Source organism: Lissotriton vulgaris, chromosome 3_1 (genome assembly GCF_964263255.1).
Source record: "Lissotriton vulgaris chromosome 3_1, aLisVul1.2, whole genome shotgun sequence".
Lineage (NCBI taxonomy): Eukaryota > Metazoa > Chordata > Amphibia > Caudata > Salamandridae > Lissotriton > Lissotriton vulgaris.
Genome location: NC_141689.1, coordinates 1,274,419,380 through 1,274,443,007, shown reverse-complemented (window position 1 = coordinate 1,274,443,007; position 23,628 = coordinate 1,274,419,380). Strand labels below are relative to the sequence as shown.

General features: G+C 44.0%; 1 protein-coding gene across 1 annotated transcript in view; it reads right to left on the bottom strand.

The window, feature by feature from the left end:
- Positions 1 to 23,628, bottom strand: part of LOC147727785 (uncharacterized) — a 1,253,841-nt gene that overhangs the window by 371,357 nt on the left and 858,856 nt on the right. Inside the window, exon 7 of the mRNA XM_086963180.1 lies at positions 10,314 to 10,355. Coding sequence (XP_086819306.1) covers positions 10,314 to 10,355 — 42 coding nt within the window. The remainder of the gene's footprint in view (positions 1 to 10,313; positions 10,356 to 23,628) is intronic.

The following is a 23,628-nucleotide window of genomic DNA, read 5'->3' as shown; positions in this document are numbered from 1 at the left end:
CTTTTTTAATCGTCAAGAGCAAACTTTACGTTGCATTCATTGATTTAAAATCCCCTTTTGGTTTAGACCCTCTGTTTGGTCTTTAGATGACTCTTGATAATTTTGCTATGCCCGCTTGACATCCTATTGTTATGAGTACATCTACATAAGAATAATTATGTAGAAATGATGTTGGGTGACCAGGGCCAGTTGACTGACAGGATACTTAAAGGAGTCCACCAGAAATGCGTACTGGCATCCACACTGTGTTCGTTATTTATAAACAACATTGTGCATTTTCTGCCTCAGGTAGATATGGATGTCCCCTCATTGGCCAAAGTCAAAACTCCCATTCTCCTATTGGCGGATGACACTTTGTTGATTTCCCTGAGCAGGCTCCAGAAACTCTTGACTCACTTTAATGAGTTTTGCATTGCTTGTGACTTGGAGAGCAACAATTCCAAAACCAAATTGATGTTGTTTATTCTATAAAAATTGCATAAAAAGGAGTATTGCCTTAGGGGTATTCCCTCTTGAAAAGCTGTAATCTTTCACTTATGGGTGTGACATTCTCTGGAGGCATGACTTAAGTGTCCCATGTCAACAAAGCGGCAATAAAACACAAGCAGTTGTTGGGTGCATTACTCAAAGAATATTGTACTTCCCATAGTAAACCTATCACGCCCACCCTGCAAATCCACAAGACAAACGCATTGAGTTCGGCCCTTTACAGGGCCAAACTTGGTGTTCTCTAATACAGACGTATTAGCTACAGTTAAAAGCAAATTTTAGAGCAATCTAACTTTTTTCCCTTTCAGTTCTCCACTGTCTCCACTCCTCATGTACCTGGGTGTTAGAAGTTTGGCAAGTAAAATCAGGTTGCGTACATTACTGTATAGGAGGCATCTACTGCCTACTCTCAAACCTGCCCACTATGCTGTTGCCCTCTATGAAGTAATGAAAGTCAACGATTTCAGTAAGGTCCCCTGGCTCTCTTAAATCAAAGAGATGCATTATTCCCTTTGGTTGCCTAAGTTGTTGGTGCACAGGGCTACAACTAACTTCCAGGCCAAGGTCTTTTGAAACGTCACTACTGGGCAATCACAATGAGCAATGAATCCAGGAAAACTCTCTTCCAAGCCATCAAGTGAATTCATTGATTTTAAGCCCTCCTTTGGCTATGAGTTGCTCTGACACACTGTACAGGAAGTTAGACTTTAACTTTAGTGTGGGCACCCTACTATTGAGATTGTTCACCTCCAAATGGGCTAATGGGGGAGTTGCTGTGTACCCGGTTTGCAACTCCTTTGAGGAGAGCATGTCACATGTCTTTTTTGCATGATCAGCTTACGCCTCACCCTGTGGAATTTCAGTACCTCTATATGCAGGTTGCTAGGTTTACCCAGTCACCTTATTGCTCTTCACATAATTATAGTGGATGGGTGCCCCCGTATTTGCCATCTCTGTTGCCAAGTTCCGAGGTGCTATGTGGATACTTAGGAGAAAGGCTTTTTCCCCTCCATCAGTAGGATGATGTTGTTTGCACTGTTTTTCTGGCACCACACTGCTGTATCACTCGTGCACTACCTCATGTAAATGATTGCGCTCATACAAATACGTTATGCTTTTAACTTTGGTCTACTTTAATATTTGCTATAAATCAGTTACTGGAGTGTACTATTTTAGTTTTTTTTAATGTGACTCTGCTTATTGTCGAACTGTATTTTTTATCTATTTATTATTTCTTTTTATTCATGTATGTACTTTTATGGCCCAGGTGGCCGAAATACAGTTTTTTGAACTGGTGGGGCTGAGAGCCATTCTTGCTCAACACCAATGGACATCCAAATGCTCAGAGACACATTGTGGCCTATGCCAGTAAAGCCTGTCTGAACCAGAACATGCCTATTCTCAGAAGGAAAAGAAGAGTATGGCTGCACTGTGGACCTGAAAACATGTTCATGTATTTCTATATAGGAAATGTTTAAATATTATTACAGGCCACCAGGAGTTGCTCACTATCATTGGAAACCAGAAAGCTAAGATGCCTTCTCACATCGACAGGTGGGGGTGGTGACTGCAAGAAACTAGTGTTTCACCCAGCACACTCCTCCCTACTTAAGCAGAGGGGATGCAAGCGTGCAGTCAGTATCGATTACCTTGTTGCGATTTTCTATTCGTCAATGTTGGTAGCAGCACGTATAGCTTTGTTAAGTAGAAGGGATGAGGCTTAAGTTTTTTAGGCTTTTTAATGTAGGGCAAATGTTTTTAACTTCATTTTAAAGTAACATGTAACTGTTGTTTGCCTGCATTCGCACTTCATGGTTACCAGATAGACTAAGGTGAGTCGGTGTACTCCGCCTGTAAGAGCGGGTCACCAAGCACACTCCATCTTGCTCAGCATACTAGTGTTTCACCCAGACCGCTCCTCCCTACTTAAGCAGGGGAGATGCAAGCGTGCAAAGGGCGCACCACATGCGCGCTGAAGGCACACCTAGGTCAAGCCCATCTGTGCCCATACGCGCACCAGGCGAGTCTAGCGCTAGCCATCCTGCTGGCCAAAAGCAGCTCCCCATTAAGGATACTACCATTTGCTATTCAAGGGACCACCTCCTGGCAATCGGTGAGCACAGCAAAGCGAGTATTGCAGGCATGGTGTACGGGGAGGGAGGGTTTACACTCATAGACAGTACACAAAACAATTTAAAATGTGGTCTTATCAATGTTCGATCACTGGTAAAACACTATCAGGATATCTTTGTCCTGCTAGAGGGTTATAACCTGGATGTACTGTTCTTACAGAAACATGGACGCGACCCGACTCTGAGATTGTATTGGGGTTTCTTGCCCCCAGGCTACAAGGTTTTTCACAAGCCTAGGTTAACAGGGAAAGGAGTAGGGGTGGGATCGATGTACAAGGAAACATAGTATGTTGCACCTTTTACGGTGGACAAAGTGGATGGTATTGAAATGCTAGGTTTCTCCCTTAGGTAAGCTAAAGGACATCTAGTCTCCGGCATAGTCTGCCATAGACCGCCTGGAGGAAAAAGCCCTCAGTGTCGAGCACTAATTGATACTCTTTTTAACATTGCTGTCACCCACTCCAAACTACTTATATAAGGGGAATTTAATCTACGGAACAATGGGACTCTAGATTCCGCCTTGAGAGACATTACTACAAGCCTGTAAGACCTTATATCTGCAGCAATTAGTACAGCAACCCACGCACCAAGGAGGTCATTTGTTAGACCTAATATTTTCCAATCTTAATGAGGTAGAAATCATAGAAATATTGCCTCTAGACAGGACAGACCGATTCTTAATACAGTTCCAGTTAATACTTCACACTACAAATAAAGGGAATAACAAAACTGCCCAGTCTGGCTCTGTCGTTATGGCTGGGAAAGGGACAAATTGCTTGAAAATAAACACTGTCCTTGTTTTGATGGAAATAGCCTTGTTGATACCAGTAAATCAGTGGGGGAAAACTACTCTAATCTTTGTAGGCAGATACATCTCTCTAGACAAATGGAGCCCCATGAAAAAGATTAAGAGCAGGGACAAACCATCAACCCTGTGACATATTGAAGAGTTAAGAAGACTGAGGAAAGAGTGTAAACAGGCTGAGTGAAAGTGGAGAAGGGAGTATCGAGAACAGGACAAAATCATTATGAAAAAGGCACTGAGTGCCTATAAAGCAGCTATTGCTAAAGCTAAAGCGGCATACTATGCTAAAATTATTTTACAAGCACCTAAAAGCATGAAGGCGTTATTTAATGTAGTAAGTAACCTCTCTAAACCGGAGTGCGTAAAAAGCAAAGTTGTGGCTACACAAGAGTTATGCAACAAGCTAGCAATGTATTTTGAAGAGAAGATCAATAAAATCATTGGCAGTCTCAAAAGTAGTAAAGATGTTGAAATCCCATGGACATGTCCCACTTGGCCTAAGCACCAAGGAGCTGCAAGAAAGTAGAGTAGTGAATGGAACTCAGGTCATCATAGATCAAGTGCCAGTCCCGACAGAGGAAGGCTTTAACAAACTTGCACTGAGTGTGTCCTCTGGATCACCTCTTGTCCCTCTTCCGCAAAGGATATGGAGAGAATGTACCCAAGAGCTCTACCACCAACTCCAACTGATATGTGGTCAATCTTTAAGTAGTGGTATAGTTCCTGAGTGTTGGAAGCAGGCTATTGTAGCACCTCTTTTGAATAAGGCCACTTTTGACCCCTGTGTCTGTGCAACTATAGACCTATCTCCTTGAGGCCTTACCCGGTAAAGATCTTAGAGAGGCTAGTCAGTCAAACCCTATCCCTATTCTAGGTGGAAAATCCTCTGGTAGACGACTGGCAATTTGGTTTCCGTCCAGCTCACGGAACTGAACCAGCTCTAGTGACAGTCCTTGACGGATTCAGAATGCGGGCTGACAATGGACATCCAGTAATGTTAGTATTGCTGGGCATGTCAGGCGCATTTGACACAGTCAACCATAACATTTTGCTGGAAAGGTTAACTGATGTTGGTATCAGGGGTACATCACTGGAATGGTTTCTGTCTTACCCCTCTGGTAGACAGCAAGCAGTGTCTATGCCACCTTTCTCCTACAGTTACAGTCCCATCTTGAATGGGGTCCGCAAGGCTCAGCAATACGTCCCATCTTATTCAACATCTACTTGTGACCACTAATCTATAGTGTTAGATCCTATAGACTAGAACTTGTGAACTATGCAGATGACACTCAGCTTGTTTTCTCGTTAGAAGAGAATTAAGCGGTGTCACAGGACAGATTTCATGAGTGCATGCTGAAAACTCCTTACAATTTAACGGGGAAAAACAGAGATAATACACTGTGCTACTAGTAAGCCTCCGTGTCCACTCTCAGCTGACTTCTGGCCTATTCTCACTGATAAATCTTTGACACCATCCCAGTTAATTAATTAAATTAATTAATTGTGGGTTTATATAGCGCTAGGATAGACTCCCGGAGGAGTATCTCCGCGCTTCGACCGCTGCGAAACCCTTCCTGGCTTCCCTGAGAGATGGTCCCTTAATGGGTATCTCCAGGGTGAGACCAGGCATCCCCGGCGGTCTGGTGGGGCCGTTAGTGCAGATGAGGCAAGCTTATGCCCAGAGTTGCCGAGTGTGATCGCTGATCAGAGTGGGCACCGAGGCGAGAGAATTATCGAGTCCGCTGACCCTGGTCCAGAAACCTGCCGCGTCGGGAATCGAACCCTGGTCCCAGGCCGTCCTCTGCTCTCGGGTCTGCCGCCTCTAACCGGTGAGCCACACTACTGCACTCGGTACATAATTTGGGGGTGATGTTTGGTAACACACTACAGCTGGAATCTCAAGTAAACAAGTTATCTGGCTTGTGCTTCTCGCTGCTCAGAGCCCATCGGAAAATTCTACCGCTGCTACCGATCCCAGCAAGGGCACAGGTGGTGAGAAGCACTATACCGTGCAGACTAGATTACTGTAATGGCCTGATGCTTGGGGCCCCTATTATTTTGATAAGGAAACTAGAGAGAGTTCAAACTTTGGCTGTGAAGCTAGCCTTAAATAGAGATCGCAAGTCCTCTGCCGCTTTAGCTTTGAGGGATCTTCACTGGCTTCCAATTCTGCAGAGAGTACAGTTTAGGTCACTGTGCCTGGTCTTTAGGGCAACACATGGAATGGGACCAAGGCCATTGCAGAGCAAGTTCACATGGTATACTCCACCTAGAAATCTTCACTCTGCTTCAACAAATCTGGTGTGTATACCTAAAGCTAGAAGAACCAGGATGGGAGGTCAAGCCTTCAGCTCCGCAGCCTCTCAGCTGTGGAATGACCTGCCGATCGACGCCAGACAGACAGAGAAACTGCTACTTTTCAGGAAAAAATTGAAAACCTGGTTGTTCCCTAGGGATTAGGCCAGCAATAGATTATATTTCTCTCTTCCAGTAATGATCAGGCATAGATTTGAGCAGTGCTGGTAATTGCAGCACCAGGATACCCGTAGAGTGACAGTGCACTATACAAGTACTACCTACAATACAATACAATGTGCAATTGCGCACAAGTTGGTTAAAGATCAAAACCCTGCAGATTACTCTGCACGAGTGCTGCTACATCACCACAGCTCAACAGCCAAAGCGAATGAAGAGCATATCAATTTAATTGTGAGGTTCAGCACACCAGCAGCGCTATCCATTGAACAGATAATTGCTGCTACTAAAGCAAATAAAGACATACACATCCTCAAAGACATCATTATGATACAATCTTGGAAGTAAAGCATTCAACCTTCTGCGGATGATGTTGAATTTCAAACGTTCCAAAATGCACAGGATGAGTTATCCATCAATCGAGACGGTATCTTAATGAGAGGCTCGAGAATCATCATACCTGAGAGACTGAGACAGCAAGTCATTGAATCAGCCAAAGATACATTGTGGCGTTGTAGCCACCAAGAGAGATCTAACAGACTAAGTGTGGTTCTTTCACCTAGATAAACTATTTGAGAAGGAGCTGAAATCATGCAATATTTGTAACTGTTTATCCCGTAGGGTGACACAGTAGACTCTAACAATCTGACCTTCCTGCACATGCCTGGAAAAGTCATTGATGAATATTTGTTTTTTCCTTTGGTGGAAGACTTATCATCGACAACCCATGACAAAGTCATTGAGCAGCTCCATGATATTTTTGCAGCATGGGGCATTCCTGCTATTCTCAAGTCTGATAATTGCCCGCCTTCCAAGAGCAAAGAATTCAAGGAGTTTCTTGTTCGAATAATTGTCAAGCATCAAAAGTCCTAAGCCAGAGGTTCTGTTGAACGATTTATAGCCACCCACAAGAAGGACTTCCAGGGATCATATATCGAGGGAAACACAATAAATCAAGCTTTGTGTCAAGCCCTTTGAGCCTATTGATCAACTCCTTATTCCATAACTGATGAGAGTCCTGCCACCTTGCTATTTGGGGGAGCCATCAGCAGGGAAGGCATTTGGACAGTGCGACTGGTGCAGCCGCACTGAGTGCTGACCTTTGGAGGGGGCGCTGACCTCATTGGGGGAGCTGTGTTGAGCAGTATTTTATGATTGGTGAGATGAGGGGCATTTTTGCCTAGAGGTAGTGACAGAATTTGAGGATATGGTCATAGGGTGTGGGGGGCGCAAAAGTGATTGTCACACTGGGATTTACCAGTGCTGAAGTCGGCCCTGGCCATCAGAATCAAACTTCCACAATGGACATAAGAGTGATGGCTGAGTGCCAAAAAGGTTCATGCCATGTATACTTCTCATAAGTGAAAAAAGAAACTTATGCAGATCAGCGTCATCACGCCCAGAAAACAGTCTTCGATGGAGGGTACTGGATATTTGTCAAACAGAAACGGAAGTGGAAAACAGACACCCCGCTTGCTGTCGACCCTTTGAGGGTTGTGACCTGCAAAGGATATATAGTGACAGCACATCATCCCAGAAAGTCCATCACAAGGGAATCATCTCATTTTAATTACCTACCTCAACGTTCATCAGTTCCTAAAAACACAACTAAGGTGACTCTGCCTAAATGTCCAGATCACACATCTGAGCCTACATCATTGGTGCATAATCAAGGTGCAACTCAACTACATCATACCGCCCAACCTGACAGACCACTGAGAGCACCTCGAAGACTCATTGAGCAAATGGTATGCTCATGTTATTTGTAATTTTAAAATAACAAAGAGGGAGAAATAGTTTTGTTGATATTAGGAACCTCGCAGTTCTGGGTGGACTCCAAATGAGAACTGGGTAATCTGCTAGGAGGTACTAATGTGGTTATAAAAGTTATGATCTAATGCATGCAGAGCGTAATCGTATGTTTGAGAATAAAGACATTGTTACAGAGATTGGTGTGTGGCCTATTCATTTTTATGCTCCTGGGCTGGGGAGGTTGTTACAAATATGATACAGCTGGTCGTATAAAGTCAGTTCATATAGAAATCTGCTCCATTCATCTTGAATCAAAACTACAAGAAATAATGCAGCAGATGGCATGAATCCCATTCTCATGGGCTGCCATTCTGCCACCACTGGGAATCCCAAAAAAACATAATACAGCTCGTGGCATTCTCTTCTTTCAAATGCATTGGCCCCTCCCCATAGTTCCTATTCTGCAACCTGCTGTGCAATGTATATTAAAAGACACAATGATGATGGAGAGAATACAGAGCAAATCAAACATCCATCCCCAGTCAAGGGATCTGGTTAAATCCATTGTTCCTTTGCTCATCATGCCATCCCAGTTTGGACCCAGCCATATGCCAATCAGTCTTGACCCTGTGCCTCATGGGAACAGTCCGGCTCGAACTTTCAATCCAGGTCCCCCCTGGACAGGAAACAAGTATCCTGTGACAGGTTCCTGGGCATCAAAGCTAATAAGCAAGGCTAGCTTGATTCCAGTGGCGCAGTGAGCCTGGAACGCACGTCTGGACATACCCGGCGCACATAAAGAGAGAAGACAAAAGACACACATATGAGTGACACAATGCAGAGCAAATCAAACATTTACCCCCTGTCTAGAGATCTGGGTTAAATCCATCGTTCTTTTGCTCACCATGCTAGCCCAATTTGGACTCAGACATATGCAAATCAGACCTTGACACTGTGCCTCACGGAAATTGTCCAGCCGAAACTGCCAAGCCAGGACCTCCCTGTACCGGAAACAAGCATCCTGGGACTGGTTTTCGGGGCATCACCCTTCATCAGCCATGCCAGCTTGAATCCAGTGGCAGAGTGAACTCTGGACCCAAATCTGGGCATACCCAGCGCAATGTATATTGACATGAGTTTTTCATCCACATTTGTGGGAATCAAGAGTCTTTAATAGATAAAAGCATGAATTTCTGAGAGGGTAAGTTCACACACAATTAAGATGGCAGCGTCGCTCTTGCAGAACGCCACTTTGTGCAAGAGTGATGCATCTCTTAAGTTTGACTAATCAAGCCACGCAAAGCCACATTGCATGGCCTTGTGAGGCTTGATAAATCTAGAGTAACGCAGTGCAGTGCAAATCACTGTGTTGCGTTACTGTTCCCCAGGGAAGCATTCCATGGCTGGAGCATAAGTGTTCCCTCTCATCCAGCCATGGATTTTGGTGCATTCCCAGATTTACCATTATTGACAAACCTGGAAATGCATCAAAATGCTACGCCTCCCCAGGTGAGGCATAACGAGGAAAAATATCTTTATTTCTCCTTGTAAGTTCCTCATTCTATGGGCGCTACATTCTGCAGCACACATAGAAAGGTGAATATGCCTCAGGGGGCTGTTTCTCTTCCTGCATAAAAACACTCTTGCTTACAACACAGGCATCCTTGCACCACAGTGCAACGGTGCATGCGCTGGCTTAAGCAACACATTTTGCGCCAGCACAGGAAAATGGGAGGAATGGGTCATTTATTGTGAGTAAGTACAACGCATTGATGCCCTTTCCCTATCACACAGCGCTATCAAGTGACTTGCTGCACTGCGTAATTATTTGGTAAACATGACCCATAGTTTTTATCTAACAGGTGCAAACCCTACAGACATCATATGCTTCTCCATGTGTCCGTGACTTTGGCACATTTCATACAGTTCCTAAAAGATTTGCAAATACCTATGTTTACATTTGCAGTGACATGGGGTGTATTCTCGGCTACACACCAGAGGACACAAAAACACTTGCCATATTGCGCAAAGGGTGAAACAACTATTTATTGAACTGGTCACTTACTATAAAGCTCACCTTTCAATCCCCTTTGTTCAGTACTTGATTTGTTAACATATAAATGACAGGGCCCAAAAATTTCACAGAATGCCACTGCAGCTTGCTTCACCCACTAGCCCTACCAAGACTACCAAACGGGAGGACAAACAGTAACTACTAATTATCACAAAACTAAAAATGTTAACATTTGTAAACAATCTTCTTATGTCCTCGGCTCAAAAATAGTCTGACAGCGCCGTCATGTGGTAAACCCTCATAAATAAGTCCCTGTGTTAAGAATTGTGTGCAGAGCACCGGAACACACAAGCACAAGTTAAGCATTACCCTTGCTTCTTTTCGTTTCAGCCAAAACCCTAGGCACAATTAGGGCACAATTCCAGTCTACGTGCGTAAACTCAAACACTACCCATATAGAACACATGACAGAAACACACTCTTCCAACCATAGCACTCCCACAGACTAGTAATCTACCTGTCTGCAAGAACACTTCAGTGCCTCTTTATGAATATGAAGAGCTGTACAATTGCAATAGCAATACAATACAGGTGCATTACTCAGTCATTGAACAATATTGGATTTTTGTAAAGCTTATTATCGTACCTGCTGGTGTTGCGGGTACCGGAATTGCTCGATAAGGTCTTCCTGAATTTTAAAGGAAAGAAATAATGTGTAATCAGTAAAGGAAAACATATTTAACCTAAAGAAATACAAAATTCAATATAACAAAAGTATCATGTAATTATCTACAGAACTATAGCTGTATAACAATCATGTTGTACTACAGTATAATATTTGCACACCACACGATATCCTAAAGTACTTAGAAAGGCATTGATTACTGTTAGTGAGACTTTGACATCCTTTCTCTTGCTGAAACAAGTAGCACGAGTAGGCCTCGGCCTCGTGGCTACTTCTGGAACAGACCAGCATGAATGAGAGTTCAAGAACATTGAAACGTCAAAGAGGAATGAGCAAGACGCCCCCAAAACAACCCACGTTTCATCTTAGCATTTAGACGGCTCTCATCTAACCAGGGGGTCGCCCATGTCTCGGCTCAACTCTGAGAGAAAGTAGAAGAGCTTCCGGGTAATATGAAGGGATGCCAGTGAGGAACAAGTGAAGAGGGACAGACACAGTGACAGAATCTTTGTTCCCGTGGGTCAGGACTGCAGCTAAAGGAATATGCCTTTGGACATTATTGACTCTCTTCAACATTTGTAGTGCTGTACAACCTTGAGAGGATCGTTTACCGTGATCCAAAATACCCAGTGGTGGAAGTTGGCGGGATTGGAAGAGCACGGCGTGCCCCTACTTCTTTTATTAAAACGATTCCGTTCCCCTACTTTTTCTATTCAAAGCTGTGTCCCAGGACGGCAGAAATAGCAAAGGAATTCAGATAAGGCTCGGCTTGCTTTGGTGGTCGTTCTGGGACGGGCAGAGAAGGAAAAGTACTCTGTCTCTTCCTTACTGCCCAGCGAAGATACGGACAATGTCCTTTTCTTTTCTGTGTTGGCAGCTGCCTCCCCCCTTACTATAATTCCATCCCTTTCTGTCTTGCTCCTCACTTACTGAAAACCATGACATGAAGAAACGGTTCACAACCTCTTTTCCTTTCCTTCATTTAGTTGCTTCCCTGTGAAATGGATCCACAAAAGAAAAAACACTTTTTTGGGAAATGCCCTTTTTCTGACATTTTTCTATTCCAAAGTGCAGCTTCGGGATGGAGAGAAGTAAAAGGTTTTAAATATGAAAAATAAATACATAACTAAATAAAGCAAGACAGAGTGGTTGCAAAGTGGCCAGATTGGATTTATTCACATCCAAACGCATCAGCCTCACTTTACAGACGTTGCAGTGAAGCGCTACTTTTGATTTCTCGTCTTTCTTTGAACAGCATTGTTGTCCCTAGGTGGGGATGTGCACCATTCCTGGATGTATTGCAATACTTGGTTGATGGGTGGATTGGAAAACAAAATGTTCACCATGGCTCTGTGTTTATGGATGTGGTCTTTTTAAACCATACTGCTTACGTTTTGTAAGGATATAAGCATTGGAGATTGAAACGGTTCCCTACAGGGCCCTGTAGTCATGTCCTTAACTTTTCAGGGAAAACCACTTGCTGATTTCTGAATAGTGAGTGCGAGATCGTTAAGGTAGCCAAGTTGTTTCTGCTTACATTTCACATGCTTTACTTAATCTTGCATTCCCTATGAGAGTTTGCTTTCAATTTTATTTTATTTTTTAGACAGCATATTACTCTTATCAAGTGCATAATTTGAATTTAGCCACATCCAAGTGTTTATAGCAGGCACAATTAAGTTGTAGCTGAGGGCAGTGCAAGTTTCTCTCAGTAGGGCAGTACGGTGTCATAAGATCTAAACTGGCCACATGAAAGCTATCAAGTTTATGTTGATTCTAAGGGATTGGTGTCACTACAACGCATGCTTTTACATCGCATGCCTTTACAACGCGGTTTTTACCACGCAGTCCATTACAACGCATAATGCTTTTAGGCGCTGGATAGTGAATTATTTAATTTACTATTCCAACTCCAGTCCCCGTGGATAGCAGGGAAGGTGTTGGATAGTAAATTAAATATATTCCCTATCCTAGAGCGCCCCCCAGCGCAATGCGTTGTAATGGTATGCGTTGTAATGGTTGCGATGTAATGGTAGTGCATTGTAAAAAATGCGTTGTAAGTGATGTTCCCCGATTCTAAGTGAATGCCCTTTGATTCCTGCAACAGAAAGGATTAGGTCAGGGGCTGGAAACGTTTGAACTCTTCCACAGAGCCATGTTCAGTCTCGAGGTATGCGGCTGAAGGCCTGCTGTTGCTGTGATCTGCAGGAGTTGGTTTACACTTGTGTGGTGAAGGTCTGCATGCTAGTTCTGAGCGGGTAGACACCTTTTTAATGTGACCAAATGTAAACGTGTGGCAAAAGCTTGCAAAGTAAAAACATACGTGGTAAAAACAACATGTTGTGATGTCATACAACCAAAAGGCCGGAGAGGCTTATGTGTAGATCTTTGCTCGTACAGTGATGAATGGCATTTGGTAGTATGTTAAGTAGTGCTACTTCACAAACAACAGAACATACTTTGTAGATATAGGTTCCACAGTATACCACTGCCCAGCTGCACCTCTGAGAGGTATTCTCCATGCAAAGTGTGTAAATGTAACATTCTCTGTTCAAGTTAGAGACCAGAATGCCCCAATATTGGTAAATGATCCTGTTCCTATTTAATAAGGATGCAGCTAAAGAGATGGCCAATGTCACCTCTTTTGATTTTGTCACCTCATTAGTTGATGGAGGCTTAAAAGCAAATTCTGTCATGTCCAAATTATCTGCTTTGTTCCAGTGCCCAAATTTTTTTTGACCAAGTGAGGGACTGCTCCATGTTACGTAAAGGGCTAGTCTCCAAGAACAGTGACGATATCCCCTGAATTCTGAAACTTGCTGGAGAAGCTGAGGGTATGCCTAAAGTACATTAGCCTACTTACCTACTCAGAGACGGATGGAGAGTGGTTGGCCCTTCGTGAAGAGAGACTGTCCATGAGAAGAAGTCTTGGCGGTTTCTGTGGGTCACGCAAAGCAGACGTAACTCACTTCATCATTGAGCAAAGCCAATTTTGACCCAAGTCCTTAGGGTTGCCACAATCCCTCTCTGCAGTTTCTGCAGGAAGCTTCATTAGGAAGCTACCCTTCAGACTGTCACTTACTGTCTGGCATTCCCACTGCAGTCCCTCATGGGCTGGTGTTTCTGCCTACCTAAAATATTCCCCTGTGAGCAGCTGCCTACACCAGTCCGCAAACCTCAACTGCTGAAGGAAAGGACCCTTTTCCACCAGCCCAGAGGTAGCAACTGCCTGAAAATGAGCCCCTGCCTGCAACATGTCGAAAGCTGCAAAACCTGAAGATGACTGTCCATTGAGCAGGCCTATCTTGTGTTTCAAACCATTGGTGAAGGAATCTATCAGAACAACACCTGATAGAATTTAAGTGGGCGAAGTTGCTGACAGTAACATCTGGTGCATCCAACCCACAGATCCACTAAACACGAAAAGGAGACCTGAACTCATGTAAATGAAAAGATGCCTGACTCGCACAAAGGTGAAACCAGCTGCTAACATTGCAATCATGAACTAGCAGGATATAAAGACTATTGAACTGACCTGCAAAGTATCCACTGGAGTAATTAATAGTAATCTTTACTTGTCGGAAGGAGGGACATGCAGCTGTTTTGCCCAGTGCTTCCCTGTGAGGACCCCAAGGCAATTGAACTTTCCTTGCGCTACGAGTGTGCTTGAGACAGCTTGTCCCCCCGCTGCCGCAAACCACCAGCTCCGCAGCCACAGTGCGAGGGGACTACAATCCCCAGCAGACCTAGCGGGATTGACTCGCCCACACGCAGCATTTCTGCGCCAGGAGGCGCTTAAGAGTCCTGTCCTCCCTCCGCGCCGCGGGACGCGCCAGGCTAAGCCCGGGCAAAGGGCGGGCCCTCTGTGGCCCTCAGAGGCCAGAAGAGGCCGGGCTGGGCCACCTCCCTTGGCAGGCCTCTTCCACCTTCCACCGGGACCATTTGCATTGTTATCAGGTCAGTGATAAGAGTATATTAAACTGCCTAAACATTTGTCACATACTATATCCAGATTAAACGTATATTATGGGGAACAGAACACCGGCAGTGTCTAGGCCAAAAAACGTGCACAAAATGGCAGTAACATCTTCCACCACCCCGCAGCCAAGTTTGACCGCCATTGATAAAATGCTCCAGAAGACCATCGACGTTGTTGCAACAGCCATCCAGAATACTGAAAGGTGCTTTTCGCTCTCACCAAGCTTGCCCCCTCTTTTGAACCAATATAACTCACTGGATTCTCTACTTGCCGCATCCTATGCAGGGCTTCCAGGCACAGACTCTAATGAGAACTGCATAATTGTGGACACGGCTCCGCCGGAACATTTTACCACAGGCAGCAGGTTATCATCAACTCCCACTATGCTCAGGTCTGATATGAACATGAGTCAAGACTCTTGTGCACCACTGGCCCATGATCTGGCACATTTAGATGGCACTGACCCATGTCCGGATCTTGATATATCTAATACTGAGGGGGACAAAAGTGACAGTGTTCCTGTGCGAACCAGGGGGCAAAAAGCCAAGAGAAAATTGAAACACTTAGGCACTGAGCTATCACCAAAAAAACAGAGAAACAAGGGTGGGCGCAAGCAACGTCGGAGGATTTTTGCTTCTGCAGAGCGGAAAAGGGATAAGGGGAAAGATCAATTTAACGAAATAGATACCCACACTACAAAAGCTAGCGCAGCGATGGGGAACAAAGGATTCTGGGGTAGGATGTAGACCTTACTGACTACTCTTTTAGGGCCAATCAACCAACAAATCCTAAACATGGATAAGAGGCTGAGAGTGTTAGATGACCATGTAACAAAACTAGGTATAGGGCAGACTATAATAAATAAATCCAATGCGGGGATATTAAGTGGAACTAAGGCCCAAAAAAATAATGGGGTTAATACAAACACAAACGGTCACAATAAACTTACTCCCCCGATGCCAACACCATGCACAAGCAAAAATCTACCTCCAGCCAAACATGCCCCTAATTCTAATACGACTAAAGTAGTTAGTTTGGAAGGAATGGAACAAAATGTTTATAAAAGTAAAAGGTTCCCACCCAGACAAACCAAGAATGACTCCCAAAACCGCCCTACAGTCCAACCTGAACTAAACATGGCAACCAACACGAGGAAGATACCTACCCGCATCAGCCTGCCGCCTGAATGCGGGGCGTATGTGTTGGTCTTAGTCAATGTGCCCAAACTAAGGAATGACCAAGAGGAAAACCCCATCACTCTCAAAAACATGATTCTCCATTGGCTATCTATAAATTGCAATTTCCCAATGGAAGGAGCAAGGGAGATTATCCAAACACAAAGAGTCGGGTGGGTGGGCCCGCTGAGAGAAACGTTTGAGGGGGATTGCATAATTATAAATTTCAGGTCGCCTCAATGGGCTCAAAAAACCCTTGATAATGTCCCACTGCCCTTACCTTGGGAATCTAATACGAGCTTGCTCCCTCTGGGCTACTTCTACAGACACCTAGCCCCAAACTCTAACCACGGGAATAACCCGGCTGTGCGCTATCAGGATCCAAATCTTGGTACCAGGAATAAATTCCCATTGCACCAACTAAATCAAGATTTTAGCTTTATGAACGGCCCTGCTCAGTGCCATCAGGCCTTATTCCCAGCACACCCGATGCCACACCCATACTTTACCATTATGCCCCCGCACAACCATAGTGAGAGGCCATATCTAAGTACAAATTTAAACCGGAACTTGCCTCAGAACGAGTTGAGGTCCATATATAACATCCCAACCTATAACCGGTTTGAACATGCCTTCTCAAATTTAGAAGATCAGGAATGACTGGGGAAAAGGGGAAGTAACATTGGATGCCAAGAAGAAAGTAAAAACAATGAGGAACATCTATTACCAACACTAGCCAACACAACCCAGGAAACAGTAGCGCAATACCACACTGCCACACCTATACCTACACAAGAGGATCTATCTCCTACACTAACCAAACTCTAAGCAGAGAATAGTTATGAGTGCTAGGAGCAAGTCAGTTAGCCACACCAACCACTGTGACTTGTCAATCCTTAGCTGGAACGTAGCAGGGTTAGAATCAAGACTTTCAGACCCACAATGGGTCCAGCTATTGGATTGTAAATACATTATCATGTTTCAGGAGACATGGGCTGTTGGGAATCTACATATAGAGGGCTAACATTGTTTTAGTGTGACAGCACCTAAGCCTGATTTTGGAAGCGCAGTGGGAGGCTTGTTCATTGGGATCAAGATACTGGCCGGTGGTACTATCAGAGACTTATCAAGAGGGAATCCGAACATACAGAACTTGGAGTTCAAGCGAAAGACCCGGATTTATTTAATTAACTTTTATAATAACGATTTTTATACTGTACCCAATAAGAACATTGAAGCACTCTCTAAGACCTTACGAAATCTTGAAACCAGTTTAGAAACTGAGGAGGAGATAGGGATTTTAATCGGGCGGACTTTAATGCGAAAATCCCAAAGAATTGCTGGACTGAGGATAGAAATCACTTAGATCAAGCTGAACGAAGGGGCATTGAATTAGCTAACATATTAACTGAGCACATTCTAAGCAATGCTATGGATACAAGTTACACTCCTAGCACATATCATGCTCCCACTTTCAGAGGCAGGGACTGCTCTTCCACCATCGACTTTATCTTGATGTCCCCCCATTTATTAGACCGCGTAACAAAATTCATAGTGACAGAAACATTGTTTGACGATCATAACCCCCTCACAGTGACTCTGCATCTAGGCCCTAGCCAGGTATATGCTAATTTAAATGGTGCAAGAGATATTACACCCTCGGGTGACGGTCTGCGATTAAAACGGAGGGGAGTTGACAGTGGGGCAATATTGGAAAGTGTAAAAAGGGAATATCCCCAGTTAATCAACTCTTTTTTATTCATGGATGGGAACTGTCAGATGATAATTGCTGACTTTGGTAAACTGTGTCTAGCCATAAAAACTTCTTTGTCAGTTCCATTGCCAATGGAAGGGAAAGAGCCAAGGTGGTTTGATTCCGCCTGCTCCCTAGCAAACAGGGAATTGCGCAGGGTATTAACCACTAAACCAAGGTGCATATTGGAGGTACAGGCAGCCAGGAAATTTTATAAACAAAAAATAGCTGAAAGAAAGGCTGCATCATTGACAGAACAGTGGGATTCGCTGGTTGGAAGTGCAAACTTGAAAAGCAGTGGCCCCTTCTGGTCAGCTGTCAGAAAAATGCGAGAAATGGGCAAACAATTAACCCCAATCAGCTGCAATATAACCAGCAGCTCCTGGGAAGTCAATTTTTCCAAAATGTATGCCGCACCACTTAAGGAATCAACTAGCTTTGCCCCTGGACAGCTCCGCGGCTTAGAGATCGATCTCCCTGAGGTGGAAATAGCTATTAAAGAGAGCCTTGGGAACAAGGCCCCAGGTCCTGACGGACTACCCATAGATATTATTAAGCATAGTTCGGATCTATGGGCACCAATTCTTCTTAATGTTTTTAATAGTCTGCCAACAGTGCCCATGCCCACTACCTGGTCAACTAGTACTATAGTCCCAATTTTTAAAAAGGGCGAGAGGTCGGACCCAGTGAATTACTGTTCGATCTCCCTTTTGGACAATACCTTAAAAATCTTAAAAATGAGTAATTTATAATAGGGTGGTGGAGTGGACTGAAGATACGGGTCTATTGGACCCGTGTCCGATGGGATTCAGGAGCAAGGTAGGGACGGTTGAACAATGCTTGAATTTAAAACTGATCATTGATAAGTATAGCGTTGCCCAATCGTCTCCTATTTACCTTGCGTTTATGGATCTTTCATCCGCCTTCGATCTAGTGAATAGATCTAAACTATGGGCAATCCTTCTAAATTATGGACGGGATGAGGCTCTTGTTAACTTCCTGGCCTACCTCCACACTGATCTCAAGGCACAAGTCAGGATTGGGATGGGTGGAGAAGTATCTGGACCTATCAACATTGGCAGAGGGGTAAGACAGGGGTGCGTCTTAGCACCCCTGTTGTTTATTATTTACATTACTGGTTTAGCCAAAACCCTAAAACAAGTGACTAGTGATGTACCAACAATCCAGGGGCAACTATTACCAGTTTTATTATACGCAGACGATGCTGTCCTCATGGTTCGAACACCAAATGCCCTCCGTTTACTTGTTAAAAGTTTCATCCAATACATGGAGGGCTTAGATCTGCGTGTAAATTTAAAAAAATCTTTTATTATGCCATGTGGACCAGGTAAATTAGAATCTGTAACTACATTCCCATATTTAGGGTTGGTTTTAGCTGCGAACGGCTCATGGAGTGGGCACTCGGCCCACGCCATGGGCAAGTTCTCGAAAGCCACCAATTCTATTTTGAGCTTGTCCCATCCAAAGAAAATAGGTGCCACCAGAGCTATTTTAAAAAATGTTAGATTACAGTGCTTACCTCTAGCTACATACGGGGCTGAGGTCTGGGAATTGGGGAAAAATCCAAGTATCCAGCGAGAAGAAAGTCGATCCTGTAGACAAATACTGGGTGCCCCAATCTCCTCTTCCGAATTCATTTGTCATGAGGAACTAAACCTCCCCTATGTATGTGATTTTATTGGAACTAGACCAGCTATATTCTGGATCAGGATCTGGAGGAATAATTAAGCCACTCTAACGCAAAATATTCTAAAAGACTGTCTTAAATGTGACTAAGGCATGGCGATCCCCTGGCTTGCGGGAGTCCTAAAAACATTGAGTGCCATGGACAGGGGAGATCTTTTCTCTGGCCCAAGCAAGATTGAGCCCAAAGATAAAATTGAGGTCAAACCAGCACTGTATGCACTTTATAACTCTGAACGAATGGAAAGGGAAACCCTCAAATCAACTGTTGTGAGTGATATGGGGAATAAATTATGTAGGAGACCACTTCCACCCTACCTCACTTTACCCATGGCCAACTGGGAGAGATCACTGCTGTTTCGGCTAGGGCGGGTTCAGTGAAATTCCTACTGGGCTTTCCCTTGCGTTATCAACACACAACACAATACAATCCATGTCCGTGTGATGGTATCAGTAAACAGAATGATTTGCACTTTCTATTCTTCTGTAAATTTTATTTAAAATATATCAATTGGCTTTAAAATCCTTATTTTAGAAAACAAATACCCCTTTCGTTGGGTGAGTCTTATTCAATGTTGCTCTCCCTGGACACAGATGAAGTAATTTATCACACTAGCACTTTTCCGAGACTTATAACACGCATACGTAAAATGATGGAAAACCCCTGAAAATAGTCTTATGAGAGTTGCATTATATTTTTTAATAATTATGAATTCTGTAATTTAGATCTTTTATGTAATTGAATTGTTTTAATGTGGTACTTTTATGAATTTTATGAAATTCGAATAAAGGTCTTTTGAACTTTGAACTAGTAATCTTTACCAGTGCATAGCCAATGCCTACACCCATATCTTTCCATAAAGTACAATAGGGTTTCATAAAGGACATTCAGAGCCAGAAGGGATGAAACAGTAGTGGTGTGATGAGTCAAATGTCTTTGCCTCATTTAAGATCCCTACTTTACTCCCAAAAGAAAGAAGAATTAACGCTCTCCAAAGTGCAACTTACTCGGTTATCATGACTACAAGACTGAGGTCGGAAAACAAGATCACTTACATTGAAACAAGGAAGCTTCAAAGAACCTCAACATGGGAAAATTGTTGGGCAAAATCAGAGTTTCTACTGATGGAATGGGAAACCCCCACATAACCACTCTCCCTCTACAATTGTCATAATAAGCCAAAACAATTTGCTTTCTCATACTGGAATTCAATAGGGTACAACATCCCTGATTACTAAAGCAGAAAGTGTTCCTTGGGCTGGGGAAACGACCAACAGATATTGCGGGAACCAAGCTGCAGCGACTGAAGAGATCCAACTCGGTCAAAAACAGTCAAGAGTTTCCTTGTCTTTCGGTACACAGAGGGCCTTGTTTGCCAGTTTGGGTTGGACTGAGTTGCTTATGGCTGGGTTTCATCTGAGATGACAGAGTGGGCAAAAAAATGATGAACTGGGAGGCGGCCCTGAGTAATTATCATTGGGTGGTATGTGAAAGACACAGACCAGTAGATGTAAAGAAATAAAGACCATGATTGTAGTGTCTTGAGATTATGTGCATTAGGAACTCTTTGTTCTGTGCGAACTCAATTCAGGAATTATGGAACTGGCTGGAAGGTGTTAAGGTGTGGTTATTAATGGTTATGATGTAATGAGAAGACAGTATGTGTGTTGTAAGCTGAAGACAAAGGAGGTCTGATACAGAGCGCTGATACAGAGAGCTGTGTGTGATGTTTTTCATTTGCATGCTTCTAGGCTGGGGAAGAAGCAACTGGTGATGAGTAGGAGATATGTGCCCTGAAGAAACAGACTGCTGTCTCTGAGAATTTGCTACGATATAGGAAATTGCTTGGGCCGTGCCACTTGTTGCTCAAGTCGATGCAAAGCAGCATGCAATTGGCGTATGTGGAGTTAAAGCCATGCTCAAGCCCATATGAGACCTTTGAAGAAGTTGAAGGCCTAGCACAGCGACACAATTGAAAAAGCCCACCAAAACGCACTGCTAATGCTAAAGGAAGAGATATTAGGCTGCACCATAACTTGGGGAAATAACCTGAACAAAACAAAGACAACGGCAAAGATAATCATGTTTAAGAAACAGAAACCTCACTCACTGTCAATGATGAAGAAAGCGCCACACAGCTTTTGAATGGGCAGGATGACACAAGCTCAAGCACAAAGCAAGTGCTTATAAAGGTGCAAAATCAGGTGCACAACAAATGCAGTCAGAACAGCACATACTCTCAACAGCAGCAGAGAAGAGCGTGAAATGCACAGCAGTCGTGCTTCTACAACCATAGTCTCCATTCGACAAAGTAAAAAAGCAGAATATTAGCACAAGATGGACTGCATGGATCGAGACTTTCAATGACTTCATATATACCTTAGAACAGGGCTCTCCCAACATTTCAGTATGAGAGCCACATCATGTATTTTACAAATATTTGCTGGCCGAAAAATAACCAGTTTATATCTAAAACCGGGTAACACCTAATAAGAGGGCTTGTCTGGTAACCCAAAGCAGCCCTGGCAAATTTTGTCAGACCAGCCACTGTATGTTGGTAATCAAGGGAAGGGAGTGAGCGAGCCTGCCCACTGTAAGGGTGTGTGTCGGTTCTCCCCCCCAAGAAAACATGGAGACAAATTGCAAGAATGGGGCATTTTAATGGCACATTTTTCACTATACATTCAATTGCATTAGCTTTCAAGCATTGCAAATAATGACCTTGGAGTGTACCAGGATATGACAATCTTTATTGGGGCCCTTCAAGGATTCCCTTACTATTACCCTCCAACAATGCCCCTCATCTCTCCATAGCCTCTCTCTCACATGTATTTCACTTGTTTCGTAGCGCCTCTCATACCAGTAGGGCGTTGGAGCACTTTGCATCACACACAGAGAAAATGTTACATGAGACAGAGGGGAATACAAGAAGGCAAGCATTTTCAAGAATGCTTGGTCTGCAGAAGCACAAACTCTGACCTCAAAACAAAACACAGTGGTTAGGGTTGGCTTTACTAATACGAATTTATTTCTACCCAAACAAACCCTTTTTAAGTAACATTAGGATAATGAAAGACTGGGAAAAAGTTCCTAATGACCAGTACCATACAGTTTGCATGCAGCTGTTGATATTAGCTCATAGCTCACTGAGCTAGATTACGCTTGCATTTAATGAATTGCACAATAACAAAAGGATCTCTGTGACAAAAGCTATAATCCACTGAGATACGCACATAAAATGCAGTTCTGTGATCCGCGTGATACGTGTGTTTTGCAGCGAGGACCGTTAACATCCTGCGCTTAGATGAGTCAAACTGTCAGAAGAGAAAACTCTGATCCCTCTCCAGCAGGAATATGATTCACCAGATGTATCTCGACACTTTTATTGATGCTGAAAATGTGTTTCTTTAACACCCTGCAGCCTTTGAAATTTAGAACATCAGAATATGATTACATCATGGCATTTATTAAAAGTGGCAGCTTTCAAGCAATAAAATATTTATGGCCTTCATCCCCCACTGCATCATGACGACAACGCTGTTAGTGTATTAAGAGGCAAGTCAGCTGTCAAATGCGCACTATATATGGACTGCAGGCGGGACCAGGTAACACCAAGCCTCCTATGTGCCTATTAATAGCTGGAGCAAGAGCACCAATTCTGATGCAGCAGCAGTTGGGCTATGAGCAATATGCAGCCGTGGATGGACCACAGCTGCAGCCACTTTACCACAGCTACGCAGGGGCGGCTCCTCCATTAGGGCAGAGGAGCGTTGCCCCACTGCTTTCACACAGTGCGAGAAGCAGAAACATAAAATGGTATTTTAAATACCATTTTTATATTTCTGCTTCTTGCACTCTGAATTTTCTCTATTCACACTCTGTATTTTCTCTATTTAGGCTGCATGCAGCTTACATAGAGAAAATGGCCTCCCATTAGGCACCCAGCTGGGCGTAGTCTGCACCACCGACAACACTGCCAATGCAGCATTGTGAATGGGCTAAGGGGAGGAGAGGGGAGACAGCCTGTGGCTGCTTCCTGTTCAGCAGGAGAGCAGCAGAAAAAAGAGGGACCTGGCCAGGAGCTGAGGAAGCATGGGACTCAGTAAGGTAAGTTTTTAAAATGTTTTAATTTAACTAAAACCCCCTTCTTACCGCCCGCAGGTCCGCGTGACCCCCCCACCCACGAGTCATGCGGCCGTGACTGCAGCTATGGCATGGATACCCTGCCCTCTCTTTTGTTCCCTGCCTCAGCAGGGACCAGTATATGTTTTTTGTCTATTGCGTTGGGCTACCCTTTGGCATGAGTGAGCTGGGCCCAGGGCACCCATCTCGGCACCACCTGAGCAAGAGCCAGCCCTGGATTTTCAGCACCAAGTATCTTCACACGGAATATCACAAAATAGACAGTATTGGCCATTGGTAATGTACCCGGGCATAGTAGCACTTACTGTGGGTACTTGTTGCTGGGGTGCCGGAGGAGTAGTCTCAGACCAGCTGCTGGCCTGGCTTTCTGCACCGCCGGACAAGGTTCACAGACTAGAGGCCTTGCAGCTGGTGATTAGGGGAGGCACGAGTGATGGACCTTTAGTATGAAAGGAAGGGGAGCACAGAGGCAGGCCAATACAATGTTACCAAGGCAGTCTTTTGTAGCACTGTGTGTGCTA